Source organism: Nomascus leucogenys, unplaced genomic scaffold, assembly GCF_006542625.1.
Source record: "Nomascus leucogenys isolate Asia unplaced genomic scaffold, Asia_NLE_v1 000894F_74298_qpd_obj, whole genome shotgun sequence".
NCBI classification, from domain to species: Eukaryota; Metazoa; Chordata; class Mammalia; order Primates; family Hylobatidae; genus Nomascus; species Nomascus leucogenys.
The window spans coordinates 27,563-40,469 of NW_022096495.1; the positions used below are offsets into that span (position 1 = coordinate 27,563).

At 52.7% G+C, this 12,907-nt stretch overlaps 1 protein-coding gene across 3 annotated transcripts in view; it reads left to right on the forward strand.

The window, feature by feature from the left end:
• The first annotated feature begins 1,785 nt into the window (after nucleotides 1–1,785).
• Nucleotides 1,786–12,907, forward strand: part of LOC115833951 (retinol dehydrogenase 13) — a 35,979-nt gene continuing 24,857 nt past the window's right edge. Inside the window, exons 1-2 of one of the 3 annotated variants that reach the window (XM_030808764.1) lie at nucleotides 1,786–1,952; nucleotides 12,684–12,802. In XM_030808764.1, the coding sequence (XP_030664624.1) occupies nucleotides 1,918–1,952; nucleotides 12,684–12,802 (154 nt within the window). In that variant the 5' untranslated portion in view covers nucleotides 1,786–1,917. Of the gene's footprint in view, nucleotides 1,953–8,775; nucleotides 8,984–12,683; nucleotides 12,803–12,907 lie in introns of those variants that run through there. The other 2 variants (XM_030808765.1, XM_030808763.1) reach the window with 2 other exon arrangements.

Below are 12,907 nucleotides of genomic sequence, written 5' to 3' on the forward strand. Positions count from 1 at the left end.
CACCCCTGCACAGTCTGACTCAGCCAGTCCAGGGCGGAGGCAGTAAAGCCCTGTCTTGGCAAGTCACCAGGGAAATCCATCACCGAAGCCCCTCTCTCCCCCCTCTGCCTGGCTATTCTGTCATTGGTACCTGTTCTTGGGTGAATGACAGGGCTCTGTGGTCAGGGTCTGCCTCTATGCCCAGTCTGGGATAGCTGTCTTGGGGGGCTGGCTTTTCTTCCCTCTCACCTGGGATGTCCCAGGAATGGAACAGAATTCTCCCCTGGGGCTTGAAGAGGTCACCCCCATCTCCTCCGTTATCCCCACCCCCACACCATGCAACACACGCCCTCTAGTCTGTAGGATTTGCTGACAAATGCCTATGACAGCCGCGTGTGGTGCCTCACGCCTGTTACCCAGCATTTTGGGAGGCCATCACTTGAGATCTGGAGTTCGAGACCAGCTTAGCCAACATGGTGAAACCCCATCTCTACAAAAGTAGCCGGGTGTGGTGGCGTGCACTTGTAGTCCCAGCTACTAGGGAGACTGAGGCAGGAGAATTGCTTGAACCCAGGAGGCAGAGGTTGCAGCGAGCCATTGCGCCATGCACTCCAGGCTGGGTGACTGACTGAGATTCTGACTCAAAAAAAAAAAAAAAAAAATCCCGTGACAAGGAGAAAGGTCAGGTTCCCTGGCAATGGAGCTGAGGCATGTTCTTGAGAAGGAGGGAGGTTATAAATTAGATGGGGGCTGGGTCTCAGAGAGATATAGCTACTTACATATTCAATAATGAGGCTGACTGTGGTGTCTCACACCTATAGTCCCAGTACTTTGGGAAGCGGAGGCAGGAGGATCCCTAGAGCCTAGGAGTTTGAAACCAGCCTGGGCAACATAGGGAGATTCCATCCCTACAAAAAAAATTTAAAAATTAGCCAGGCATAGTGGCATGCATTTGTGGTCCTAGCTGCTTGGGAGGCTGAGGTGGGAGGATTGCTTGAGCCTGGGAAGTCAAGGCTACAGTGAGCTATGATTGCACCACTGCACTCCAGCCTGGGTGACAGAGCAAGACCTTGTCTCAAAAAAAGTAGTTAATTTATTTATTCAATACGTAGTTCCTGAGACAAAATGTGTGCCTTACTCTAGACCCTGCTGGTGTGCACAATTCATGGGGGATATGTGCGCTAATGGAAGTGTGGCACAGGGCAGGGGTGTCCCCAGAGAAAGCCCTAATCCAGCTTTATCGGTGGTTGTATGAGGCACAGAAGCCTTTCCTGGTTAAGGGATAAATGGATGGGGTTTCAAAGGATGAATAGGAGTTTGCCAAGGACAATGAAGCAAAGATTGACATTCTAAGCATTGGGACTGTCCTATGCAAAATCCCAAAGTGATGTAGTAGCAAATACTTAAGCACCTACAGTGTGCCAAGCATGTTTCATGTGCTGGAGATACAGAGGGGGAGGAGAAAGATGAAACCCCAGCCCTTGTGAGATTGTCATCCTAGTGGGTGTGGTGGGGAGATAAACAAGTAGACACCTGCATGAATAAGACTTTCAGATTGTGGTAAACGCTGTGGAGGAAACGAAACAGGTGAAGGAACGGAGTGACTAGGAGCAGGCAGGTGCGGCTGCTTCAGGTAGGGTGGTCAGGGAAGGAGGCGGCGTCTGAGCTTTGACCTCAATTTCGAGAATGAGCCAGGAACGCGGAGAGGATTTCAGGCAGAGGAAACCTTAGGGAGGCTAGCGGGTTAAATCTGCAGGGGTGTGGCTGGCCGGAGGAAGTGAGGTGTGAGACAGTCACGTTGATGGTGACAGCAGCAGTGACCGTAGCAGCCGAGAGGTGGCCGAATGCTTACTGTAATGGGCTGGCCCAAGCCTGAGTGTCTGGAGTTCCCAGCCCGCTTAAGGAAGGAAGGAAAACACAGGCAGCTCTAAGTGTGCGATGGGGGAGGTCTCATCGGCAGTGAGGAAGCCCAGGTGGGTCCCCTTCCCAGCTGAAAGGGGTTCGGGTAGGTTTTTCCTGGGCATTCCTCTGAGAACAGTCAGCCCTGGTGAGGGTGCGGGGAGAGGCGCTTATGGCGAAGGGAGGGTGGGTCTGGGAACCGGCCTGGCAGGAGGAGGAGGGAGACTGCTGGCGGCCAGGAGCTGTTTGTTCTCTGGGAGGGATCGTGGCGGGGCGGTTTGTGCAGCCCTTTCCTGAAACCGGAGGAGCCTGGCTCCTTCCCAGGTCTCTGAGGGATGGGTCGGGGCGGGGGTGGTGGTGACGGGGATAGGACCCCAGACAGACTTGAGTTTGGATCCTGGGTTGGAGCCGGTGACTTCACTCTCAGCTCCCTGAACATCAGGGCCGGCCTGCCTGCCTGCTTGCCTGCCTTCCTTCCTTCCTTCCTCCCTACCTTCCTCCCTCCCTCCCTTCCTCCCTCCCTCTTCCTCCCTCCCTTCCTCCCTCCCTTCCTCCCTCCCTCCCTTCCTCCCTCCCTTCCCTCCCCTCCCTTCCTTCCCTTCCTCCCTCCTCCCTCCCTTCCTTCCCTTCCCTCCTCCCTCCCTTCCTTCCTTCCCTTCCTCCCTCCTCCCTTCCTTCCTTCCTTCCCTCCTCCCTCCCTTCCTTCCTTCCCTTCCTCTCTCCCTCCCTTCCTTCCTTCCCTTCCTCTCTCCCTCCCTTCCTTCCTTCCCTTCCTCCCTCCCTCCCTTCCTTCCTTCCCTTCCTCCCTCCCTTCCTTCCTTCCCTTCCTCCCTCCCTCCCTTCCTTCCCTTCCTTTCCCTTCCCTCCCTCCCTCCCTTTTTCTTTTCTTTTCTTTTTTTCTTTTCTTTTCTTTCTTGACGGAGCCTCACTCTGTCAGCCCAGGCTGGATTGCAGTGGCATGATCTTGGCTCACTGCAAGCTCTGCCTCCCGGGTTCACGCCATTCTCCTGCCTCAGCCTCCCCAGTAGCTGGGACTACAGGCACCTGCCACCATGCCCGGCTAATTTTTTGTATTTTTAGTAGAGACGGGGTTTCACCATGTTAGCCAGGATGGTCTCGATCTCCTGACCTCGTGATCCACCCGCCTTGGCCTCTCGAAGTGCTGGGATTACAGGCCTGAGCCACAGCGCCCGGCCTCCTCTTTCTTCTTTTGAGACAGAATCTCGCTCTGTCACCCAGGCTGGAGTGCAGAGGTGTGGTCTCGGCTCACTGCAACCTCCACCTCCCAGGCTCAAGCGATTCTCCTGCCTCAGCCTTCCGAGTAGCTGGGACTACAGGCGTGTGCCACCATGCCCAGCTAATTTTTTGGTACTTGTAGTAGAGACAGGGTTTCACCATGTTGGCCAGGCTGGTTTCAAACCCCTGATCTCCAGTGATCTGCCTGCCTTGGCCTCTCAAAGTGCTGGGATTAAAGGCGTGAGCCACCGCGCCGGGCTGTGGAGTAGCTAAACTTCCACTGCTGAGGTCTCTCAGGTGTGTATAGGGAGAGAGAGTTTCGGGGAGAGGGAGAGACAAAGGAAAAGAGGAACAGAGAGAGAGGGAGGAAGAGAGGAAGAAAGGAAGAGAGAGAAACAGGAAGAGTGAGAGGAGAAAGAGAGGAAGGGGGAGAGAAAGAGAGAGATGGGGGAGAGAGAAAGAGAGAGAGAGAAGGAGACACAGGAGGGGGAGAGAAAGAGAGAGATGGGGGAGAGAGAAAGAGAGAGAGAGAGAAGGAGACACAGGAGGGGGAGAGAAAGAGGGAGAGAGAGATGAGAGAGATATGAGAGAGAGATGAGAGACAGAAAAGACACACAGGAGGGGGAGAGAAAGAGGGAGAGATGAGAGATTGATAGCACCCAGCTAATCAATCAGTGGCTCTAGTGCCATGAGCCGGAAGGGAGGAATGGATACTGGGGAACAGTTGGTTGACTTTCCCTAGTGGGACAGTCCCTCTTTCTAGAACTACCTTTCCTATGTCCCCCGTGCTTCTCTCCAGTCCATACTCTACATCTCAGCCAGAAAAGAAGAAATTCTAAAACATGCATCTGCCCATGACCCTCCGTGACTCAACACTCTTCAGCGGTACCCAGCGCCCTCTGAGTCAATGCCAAGCTTCCTACCATGGCATTGGAGCCGCGCTCTGGGTCCTTTTACTGATGGCTCCCGCCTCATCCCTTCACCCCTCCCATACCCTGCATGCCAGCCTGGGCAGCCCCTCCCTCCTTCCACAATCTCTCTCATGCATTCCCGTCCCATGCCTTCTGCTTAAGCTGTTCCCACAGCCTGGAGTCTCCTTCCTGGCGGAAGGAAATCTTTCTGGCTCACACGGCCGTGATCCCCATCATTCCCTGAAGAAAGCTTGCCCAGCTGTCCGACACAGGGACCTTCTGCCCCTCCTGAACCCTGAGTCCCCTCCGTCTTAACTGGGAGGTCACCTGCTCAGCTTGCAGGCAAGGCCACCAACACCCTCTTTTCCTGTCTTCTTTCCTGCCTACCATCCTCTCCTGTCCACCCTCTGCCCCTCCTTCCCTTCTTCTCTTCTTTCCTTCTAGTTACTGAGCCACGCATGTGTTGCATGCAGCAAAGATGAATAAAATAAACCTAGAGCAATCATTCCAGTTACTATGGCCATATAACAAATTATTCTAAAACTCAGTGGCTTCAGACAAGGATCCTGTCTATTTTAGTCAAAACCCTACCATCTGCACAGGCCTTGGTGGAGGCAGCTTATCTGTGTGCCCTTTGGTGATGGCTGGGGCTGTCAAGAAGCTGGGGAGGTGCTTGGGCTGGAAAGACTCAAACGGCTGGAGTCTGGGACAACTGGAGCTCCTTGCCCCCTTTGCTTATCTCTACACAGGATAGCTAAACTTAACTTACACTGCTGAGGCCTCTCAAGATGTGTGTAGGGAGAGAGAGTTGGGGGGAGAGGGAGAGAGAGAAGAAGAGAGAGAGGAGAGAGAGAGAGAGACAAGAAGAGAGAGAGGAAGAACAGAGAGAGGAAGAGGGAGGGAGAGGAAGAGAGAGGAGAGAGGGAGAGAGGAGAGAAAGAGACAAGAAGAGAGGAAGAAAAGAGAGAGGAAGAGAGAGGGAGAGAGGAAGACAGAAGGAGGGAGAGGGAGAGAGGAAGACAGAAGGAGGGAGAGGGAGAGAGGAAGACAGAAGGAGGGAGAGGGAGAGAGGAAGACAGAAGGAGGGAAAGGGAGAGAGGAAGAGAAAGAGAGGAAAGAGAAAAGAAGGGAAAGAGATGAGAGAGGGAGAAAAGAGAAGACAGAGAGAGAGGCAGAGAGAGGGAGAGAGAGGGAGAGAAGACAGAGGGAGAGAGGAAGAGAAAAAGAAGGAGAGAGAGAGGGAAAGAGAGGAGAGAGAGAGAAGAACGAGAAAGGAGAGAGAGAGAGAATGTGAATGAGAATTGGGTGCCATAAAGCCTCTGATAGGGAAAGCAAAGGGCATTGTGGGAGAATCCTCTCAGCACCTGGGACAGCACCCAATGCTGATAAGGACCTTGATAACAACCAGGAAAATGGTAAAGGGGTGGACAGCCCACCCGGAGTCCAAATAGATGTTCTAACTCCCTTGGGTGTGTCTGGGAATCAGGTAGGAGGTCCTCAGAGGAGGAATTTGCATGCATTGTTCTCTTTATAATAACCATATTAACAGCCAGCAATGTTCTGGCACTTACTATGGATTAAGTCCTTGTTATGAATGACTTCATGCCATCCTTCCAAATTCAATGACAGGTAGCTGGGCGCGGTGGCTCACACTTTGTAATCCCAGCACTTTGGGAGGCTGAGGCAGGTGGATCACCTGAGGTCTGGAGTTCGAAACTGGCCTGGCCAACATGGCAAAACCCCGTCTCTACTAAAAATACAAAAATTAGCCAGGTGTGGTGGCGAGCGCCTGTAATCCCAGCTACTCATGAGGCTGAGGCAGGAGAATCGCTTGAACCCCGGAGGCAGAGGTTGCAGTGAGCTGAGATTGCGCCACTGTGCTCCAGCCTGGGCATCGGAGAGAGACTCTCAAATGGAGCTGGTAAACTGTGGCCCACTGCTTATTTTTGTAAATAAAGTTTTATGGGAACACAGCTATGCTCACTTGTTTTCATACCATCTATGGCTGCTTCCCAGCTCCTCTGGCAGAGTAGGTGCAGCAGCCACTGTGTGGGTCACAAGGCTGAAATTATTTACTATCTGACTGTTTGTAGAAAAAGTTTGCTAATCCCTGTCGTGGAGGTCAATGATATTAGGATTTCAGTTTACAGAAAAGGAGAAAAAGACATAGAGAAAAACAGTGTTTTTTTTTCAAGGTTGAGAAAATGAACATCTGAACCAATTGTCCATGTTATTAAATTTAAACATTTATTATTATTATTATTATTATTATTATTATTATTTATTTATTTTTTTGAGACGGAGTCTCGCTCTGTCGCCCAGGCTGGAGTGCAGTGGCGCAATCTCGGCTCACTGCAAGCTCCGCCTCCTGGGTTCCCGCCATTCTCCTGCCTCAGCCTCTCCGAGTAGCTGGGACCACAGGTGCCCGCCACCACGCCCGGCTAATTTTTTTGTATTTTTAGTAGAGACGGGGTTTCACTGTGGTCTCGATCTCCTGACCTCGTGATCCTCCCGCCTCAGCCTCCCAAAGTGCTGGGATTACAAGCGTGAGCCACCGCGCCCTATTATTATTATTTTTGAGACGGGGTCTTGCTCTGTCACCCAGGCTGGGGTGCAGTGGCATGATCACGGCTCTTCATAGCCTTGACCTCCTGGGCTCAAGCAAACCTGCCATCTCAGCCTCCCAAGTAGCTGAGGCTGCAGATGTGTGCCACCAAACCTGCTCATTTTTGTATTGTTTGTAGAGAGAAGGTTTTGCCGTGTTGTCCAGGCCGCTGTCAAACTCCTGGGCTCATACTATTCTCCACTTTGGCCTCCCAAAGTGCTGGGATTACAGGCATGAGCCACCATGCCCAGCCTAAAATTTTTCTTTATTTTTCGTTGTGGTAAAATATGCATAAAGTAAAATTTACCATCTTAACCATTTTAAGTGTACAATTCAGTAGTGTTAAGTATATTCACATTGTTGTGCAACCATCACCACCGTCCACCTTCAGGTCTTTTTTTATTTTGCAAAACAAACTTTATCTATTAAAAAACAGCTTCCCAGCCAGGTGCAGTGGCTCATGCCTGTAATCCCAGCACTTTGGGAGGCCGAGGCAGGTGGATCACCTGAGGACAGGAGCTCGAGACCAGCCTGGCCAACATGGTGAAACCCCATCTCTACTAAAAATACAAAAATTAGCCGGGTGTGGTGGCACCTGCCTGTAGCCCCAGCTACTCGGGAGGCTGAGGCAGGAGAATTGCTTGAACCCAGGAGGCAGAGGCTGCAGTGAGCTGAGATGGCCCACTACTCTCCAGCCTGGGTGACACAGTGAGACTCTGTCTCTCAAAAACAAAACAAAACAAAAAAACAAATCCTGTGACTTCCCAATCTCATCTCCTCCAGCCCCTTGAGCCACCACTCTATTTTCTGTCTCTATGAGTTTGACTCCTCCAAGTGCCTCTTATACAGCATTTGGCATTGTGTAACTGGCTTAGTACGTTTGAGATGGTGAGAGCTTAAGGTCTACAGGACTAAGGTTTTTTCTTGTTTTTTGTTTTTTTTTTTTTTTTTTGACAGAATTAAACTCTGTCGCCAGGCTGGAATGCGGTAGGGCAATCTCGGCTCACTGCAACCTCCACCTCTCGAGTTCAAGTGATTCTCCTGCTTCAGCCTCCTGAGTAGCTGGGACTACAGGTGAGCGCCACCACATCCAGCTAATGTTTGTATTTTTAGTAGAGACGGGGTTTCACCATGTTGGCCAGGCTGGTCTTGATCTCCTGACCTCGTGATCCATCTGTCTTGGCCTCCCAAAGTGCTGGGATTACAGGCGTGAGCCACCGTGCCCGGCCATGGACTAAGGTCTTAAAATAGCTCTTCCTGCCTGTGTAATCTCCATTATGGCAGGGCTCATATAAGAAGATGACAGTTCATCTGATGGGGAAGAAAACTTACTCCTAAGTTGAATTCTTCCCTGTTTCCAGCGGTGTCTGCTCCTGGCACCTCAGGCACTGTCAGGGGTAGGAGGTGGTGATCAGATATGCTCGCTGTGAGCAGTGCAAGGGGAAGCAGGTGCCCAGAGGTGCATCCCGGTTTGGTGGGGGTGACAAACATGGACAGGTGAGTGCAGGAGTGTGTGCAATACTCAATCTAAGAAAGGTAGTTCAGGCAGAGTTCACAGAAGATATCTGTGTGCAGGCCCATACATGGGGATGAGATTCTGATAATTTGGGAATGAATCAGGCCCCCAGCCCCTCCTCCCTAAGACTCAGGAGTCCAGGCACCCACCCCTCATCTGTCGGACCCAGAAGTCCATACTCCCGGCCCCTCCTCCCTCAGACCCAGGAGTCCAGGCCCCCAGCCGCCTTCTCCTGCAGGACCCCAGGAGCTTAGGTACCCACAGACTACTAAATCCTTGTTTCTGGGCATGGAAATTCTCAAATTATCCCCAAAAGTCTATGAAGAAGGTAAACACACATTTCCAGATGAGAGAATAGGCTGATATAGTTGAAAGACACACAGAGGGTCACAGTCTGGAATTGACAGTGGTGGGATTCGAACCTATTTCACTCCAGAACTGCGTCGCGCCTTATACGGTGCGGCAAGTGTGACGTCATTCGAACAAACCATAGGCCCCGCCCCCGGACGCAGCCACGCCCACAGGCTCCTGAAACCACCACTCCCAGCTGTGACAGCGCTCAGGACCGATGCTCATAGGTCCCGCCCCCGGGATCCCCGCCCCCTCGGCCCGCGCCCCGCCCCTCGCAGCCCAGTTCCGGAACCCGCGGGCCCAGCCGCGCCTGCGCCTCCGCTCGTGCGTGGCTGCGCCGCGCGCTCTTACTCGGAGCTGCAGAGGCGGCTGGTGTGCCGCAAGCTCCGCGCCGACCCCTGACCCCTGTCCCCGGCCGGGCATGAGCCGCTACCTGCTGCCGCTGTCGGCGCTCGGCACGGTAGCAGGCGCCGCCGTGCTGCTCAAGTGAGTACATTCTAGCCCCGCGTGTGCGGTCAAGGCGGGCCCCCCGCGCAGGGGCCGGGAAGGCGGCGGAGACCCCCGCCCTCGCACCCGGGTCCAGGCCCCGTAGCTCCCGACCCGCAGGGCCCGCCCGGAGTGGGGCAAACCTGCGCTCTGACCGGCCAGGTCACCGGCCCAAGGTCACTCGGAGGGAAGGGCGAGCCTGGGCCCTTGTAAACGTTGCTTTCCTTCCAGACTTTTAAACTCTTTATTTTGTTGTTTTGTATTATTTATTTGTTCGTTATTTTTAAAGGCAGAATCTGGCCCTGTCACCCAGGCTGGAGTGCGGTGGCGCGATCTTGGCTCACTGCAGCCTTGACCTCCTGGGCTCAGGTGATCCTCTCACCTTAGCGTCCCCAGGAGCTGAGACCACAGGCGCGCCACTACGCCCGGCTAATTTTTGTATTTTTAGTAGAGACGGGGTTTTGCCATGTTGGCCAGGCTGGTCTCAAACACCTGCCCTCGGGTGATCCGCCCGCCTCGGCCTCCCAAAGTGCTGGGGTTACAGGTGTGAGCCACTTCGCCCAGCCTACTTAGTTTACTTTCTTAAAAATTAGCCTCAGCGGCTGGTGACCACTGTATTGCATGGTGCCCTTCTCTCCTGTGGGTGCAGTGCTGTTTACCTGCCCAGTCTCCTGTTGCTGGACACTGTCTTGTTTCCAGCGTTAGCCTCTGTGGGACATGGGTGTGGTGGGCAGAGTCCTGGCTCCGCAGAGGGGTCCACGTCCTAATCCTCAGAACGTGTGACTACATTACCTCACGTGTGAGAGGTTCTTGCTGATGTGTTAAGTGAAGGATCTTTTTTTTTTTTTTTTTGAGACAGAGTTTCGCTGTTGTTGCCCAGGCTGGAGTGCGATGGCACGACCTTGGCTCACCGCAACCTCCACCTCCCGGGTTCAAGCGATTGTCCGGCCTCAGCCTCCTGAGTAGCTGGGATTACAGGCATGTGCCACCACGCCTGCCTAATTTTGTATTTTTAGTAGAGACGAGGTTTCTCCATGTTGGTCAGGCTGGTCTTGAGCTCCCGACCAAAGGTGATCTGCCCACCTTGGCCTCCCAAAGTGCTGGGGTTACAGGCATGAGCCACCGTGCCTGGTCAAGTGAAGGATCTTATGATTATCATGTAGTCTTTTTTTTTTTTTTTGGAGACAGGGTCTCTCTGTCACCCAGGCTGGAGTGCAGTCATGCTGTCACAGCTCACTGCAGCCTCAACCTCCCTGGGCTCAGGTGGTCCTCCCACCCCAGCCTCCCAAGTAGCTGAGTCTACAGGTGCGCACCAGCAAGCCCTGCTAATTTTTGTATTTTTAGTAGAGATGGGGTGTCAGCACGTTGGCCATGGCTGGTCTCGAACTCCTGACCTCAAGTGATCCTCCGGCCTTGGCCTCCCAGAGTGCTGGGATTACAGGTGTGAGGCACTGTGCCGGGCCTGCCTTGTAGTCTTATAGGGTCCTTATAAGAGGGAGCAGGAGGCTCAGTCAGAGGGGAGATGGAAGATAGAAGGAGAGGTTGTCGGGTGTAGTGGCTCACGCCTGTAATCGCAGCACTTTGGGAGGCCAAGGCAGGCGGATCACAAGGTCAGGAGTTTGAGACCAGCCTGACCAACGTGGTAAAACTCCGTCTCTACTAAAAATACAAAAGAAATTAGCCAGGTGTGGTGGCTTGTGCTTGTAATCCCAGCCAAGGCAGGAGAATTGCTTGAACCTGTGGCAGGAGAATTGCTTGAACCTGTGGCAGGAGAATTGCTTGAACCTGTGAGGCGAAGGTTACAGTGAGCCGAGATTGTGCCACTGCACTCCAGCCTGGGCGACAGAGCGAGACTCTGTCTCAAAAAAATAAATAAGTAATAAATAAATAAAGGAGAGGTTCCGGTGAGGATGCAGTTTGAAGATGGAGGCGGGGCCAAGAGTGGAGGAATGTGGTGGTCTGTAGGAGCTGGAAGTGGGTTCTCCCTTAGGGCCTCCAGACGGAACCTGACTCTACCAACACCTTGATTTATTCCAGTGAGACGTATTTTGGACTCTTGACCTGCCGAACTGGAGGAAGATGCACTTATGTGGTTTTAAGCCACTAAGTTTGTGGTAATGCGTACGGCAGCCATGGGAATCTCATGCAGCAGGCATTTTAAATTTAAATTTTTTTGAGACAGTCTCGTCTGTTGCCCAGGCTGGCACCATTTCGACTCACTGCAACCTCTGCCTTCCAGGTTCAAGCAATTCTCGTGCCTCAGCCCCCCGAGTAGCTGAGATCACAGGTGTGCGCCACCACGCCTGTGAAGGGGTGGCCTGCCCCTCCACACCTGTGGGTATTTCTAGTCGGGTGGGACGAGAGACTGAGAAAAGAAAGAGACACAGAGACAAAGTACAGAGAAACAACAGTGGGCCCAGGGGACCGGCACCTGCACCGGCCTCGATGAGCTCCCTCAGTTTTTATTGGTTATTATTTTCATTATTTCAGCAAAAAGGAATGTAGTAGGAGAGCAGGGTGATAATAAGGAGAAGGTCAGCAAGAAACATGTGAGCAAAAGAATCTATGTCATAATGAAGTTCAAGGGAAGGTACTATGCCTGGATGTGCACGTAAGCCAGATTTCTGTTTCTCTCCACCCAAACATCTCAGCGGAGTAAAGAATAACAAGGCAGCATTGCTGCAAACATGTCTCACCTCCCACCATAGGGCGGTTTTTCTCCTATCTCAGGATGATCAAATGTACAATCGGGTTTTATACCGAGACGTTCAGTTCCCAGGGGCAGGCAGGAGACAGTGGCCTTCCTCTATCTCAACTGCAAGAGGCTTTCCTCTTTTACTAATCCTCCTCAGCACAGACCCTTTACGGGTGTTGGGCTGGGGGTCGGTCAGGTCTTTCTCATCCCACGAGGCCATATTTCAGACTATCTCATGGGGAGAAACCTTGGACAACACCCCGCTTTCCAGGGCAGAGGTCCCTGCGGCTTTCCACAGTGCATTGTGCCCCTGGTTTATTGAGACTAGAGAATGGCGATGACTTCTACCAAGTACACTGCCTGTAAACATTTTTGTTAACAAGGCACGTCCTGCACAGCCCTGGATCCCTTCAACCTTGATTCCATACAGCACGTGTTTTTGTGAGCTCCAGGTTGGGTCAAAGCGGCTGGGGCGAAGCTACAAATGAACAACCTCTCAGTGAAGCAATTGTTTAAAGTACAGAGCTTTTTCAAAATGGAGTCTCTTATGTCTTTCCTTTCTGTATAGACACAGTAACAGTCTGATCTCTCTTTTCCCTACACGCCTGGCTAATTTTTGTATTTTTAGTAGAGACGGGGGTCTCGCCATGTTTGCCAGGCTGGACTTGAACTCCTGACCTCAAGTGATCTGCCCCCGCCCCCTGAAACTTCGGCCTCCCAAAGTGCTGGGATTACAGGCGCGAGCCACCTCGCCTGGCCGGGAATCTCATGCAGTGAGCATTTAGAAAATAACGAGTGTCACTTGCTGAAGGCGTTCCACACACCATACATGGGTGGAGCCATTTGTGGAGAACGTGACAGAGATCCCATGGTGTGATGTGATGTTGTCTGTGTTTCAGTTGGGGTACGTGAGTGAGCTCAGACAGGTTTGCCTGAGATCATTCAGTCAGGGGCACGTGGAGTGAGTGGGCAGACAGGACTGACCGTGCCGCTTCTCACCCTCAGGGACTATGTCACCGGTGGGGCTTGCCCCAGCAAGGCCACCATCTCTGGGAAGACGGTCATTGTGACGGGCGCCAACACAGGCATTGGGAAGCAGACCGCCTTGGAACTGGCCAGGAGAGGTAAAATCTCCCCTGCTTTGGCTCTCAGAGAGATATCTGCACATCCATGCTCATTGCAGCATTATTCACTGTCCAGAAGTGGAAGGAACCCAGGCACTCATCCAC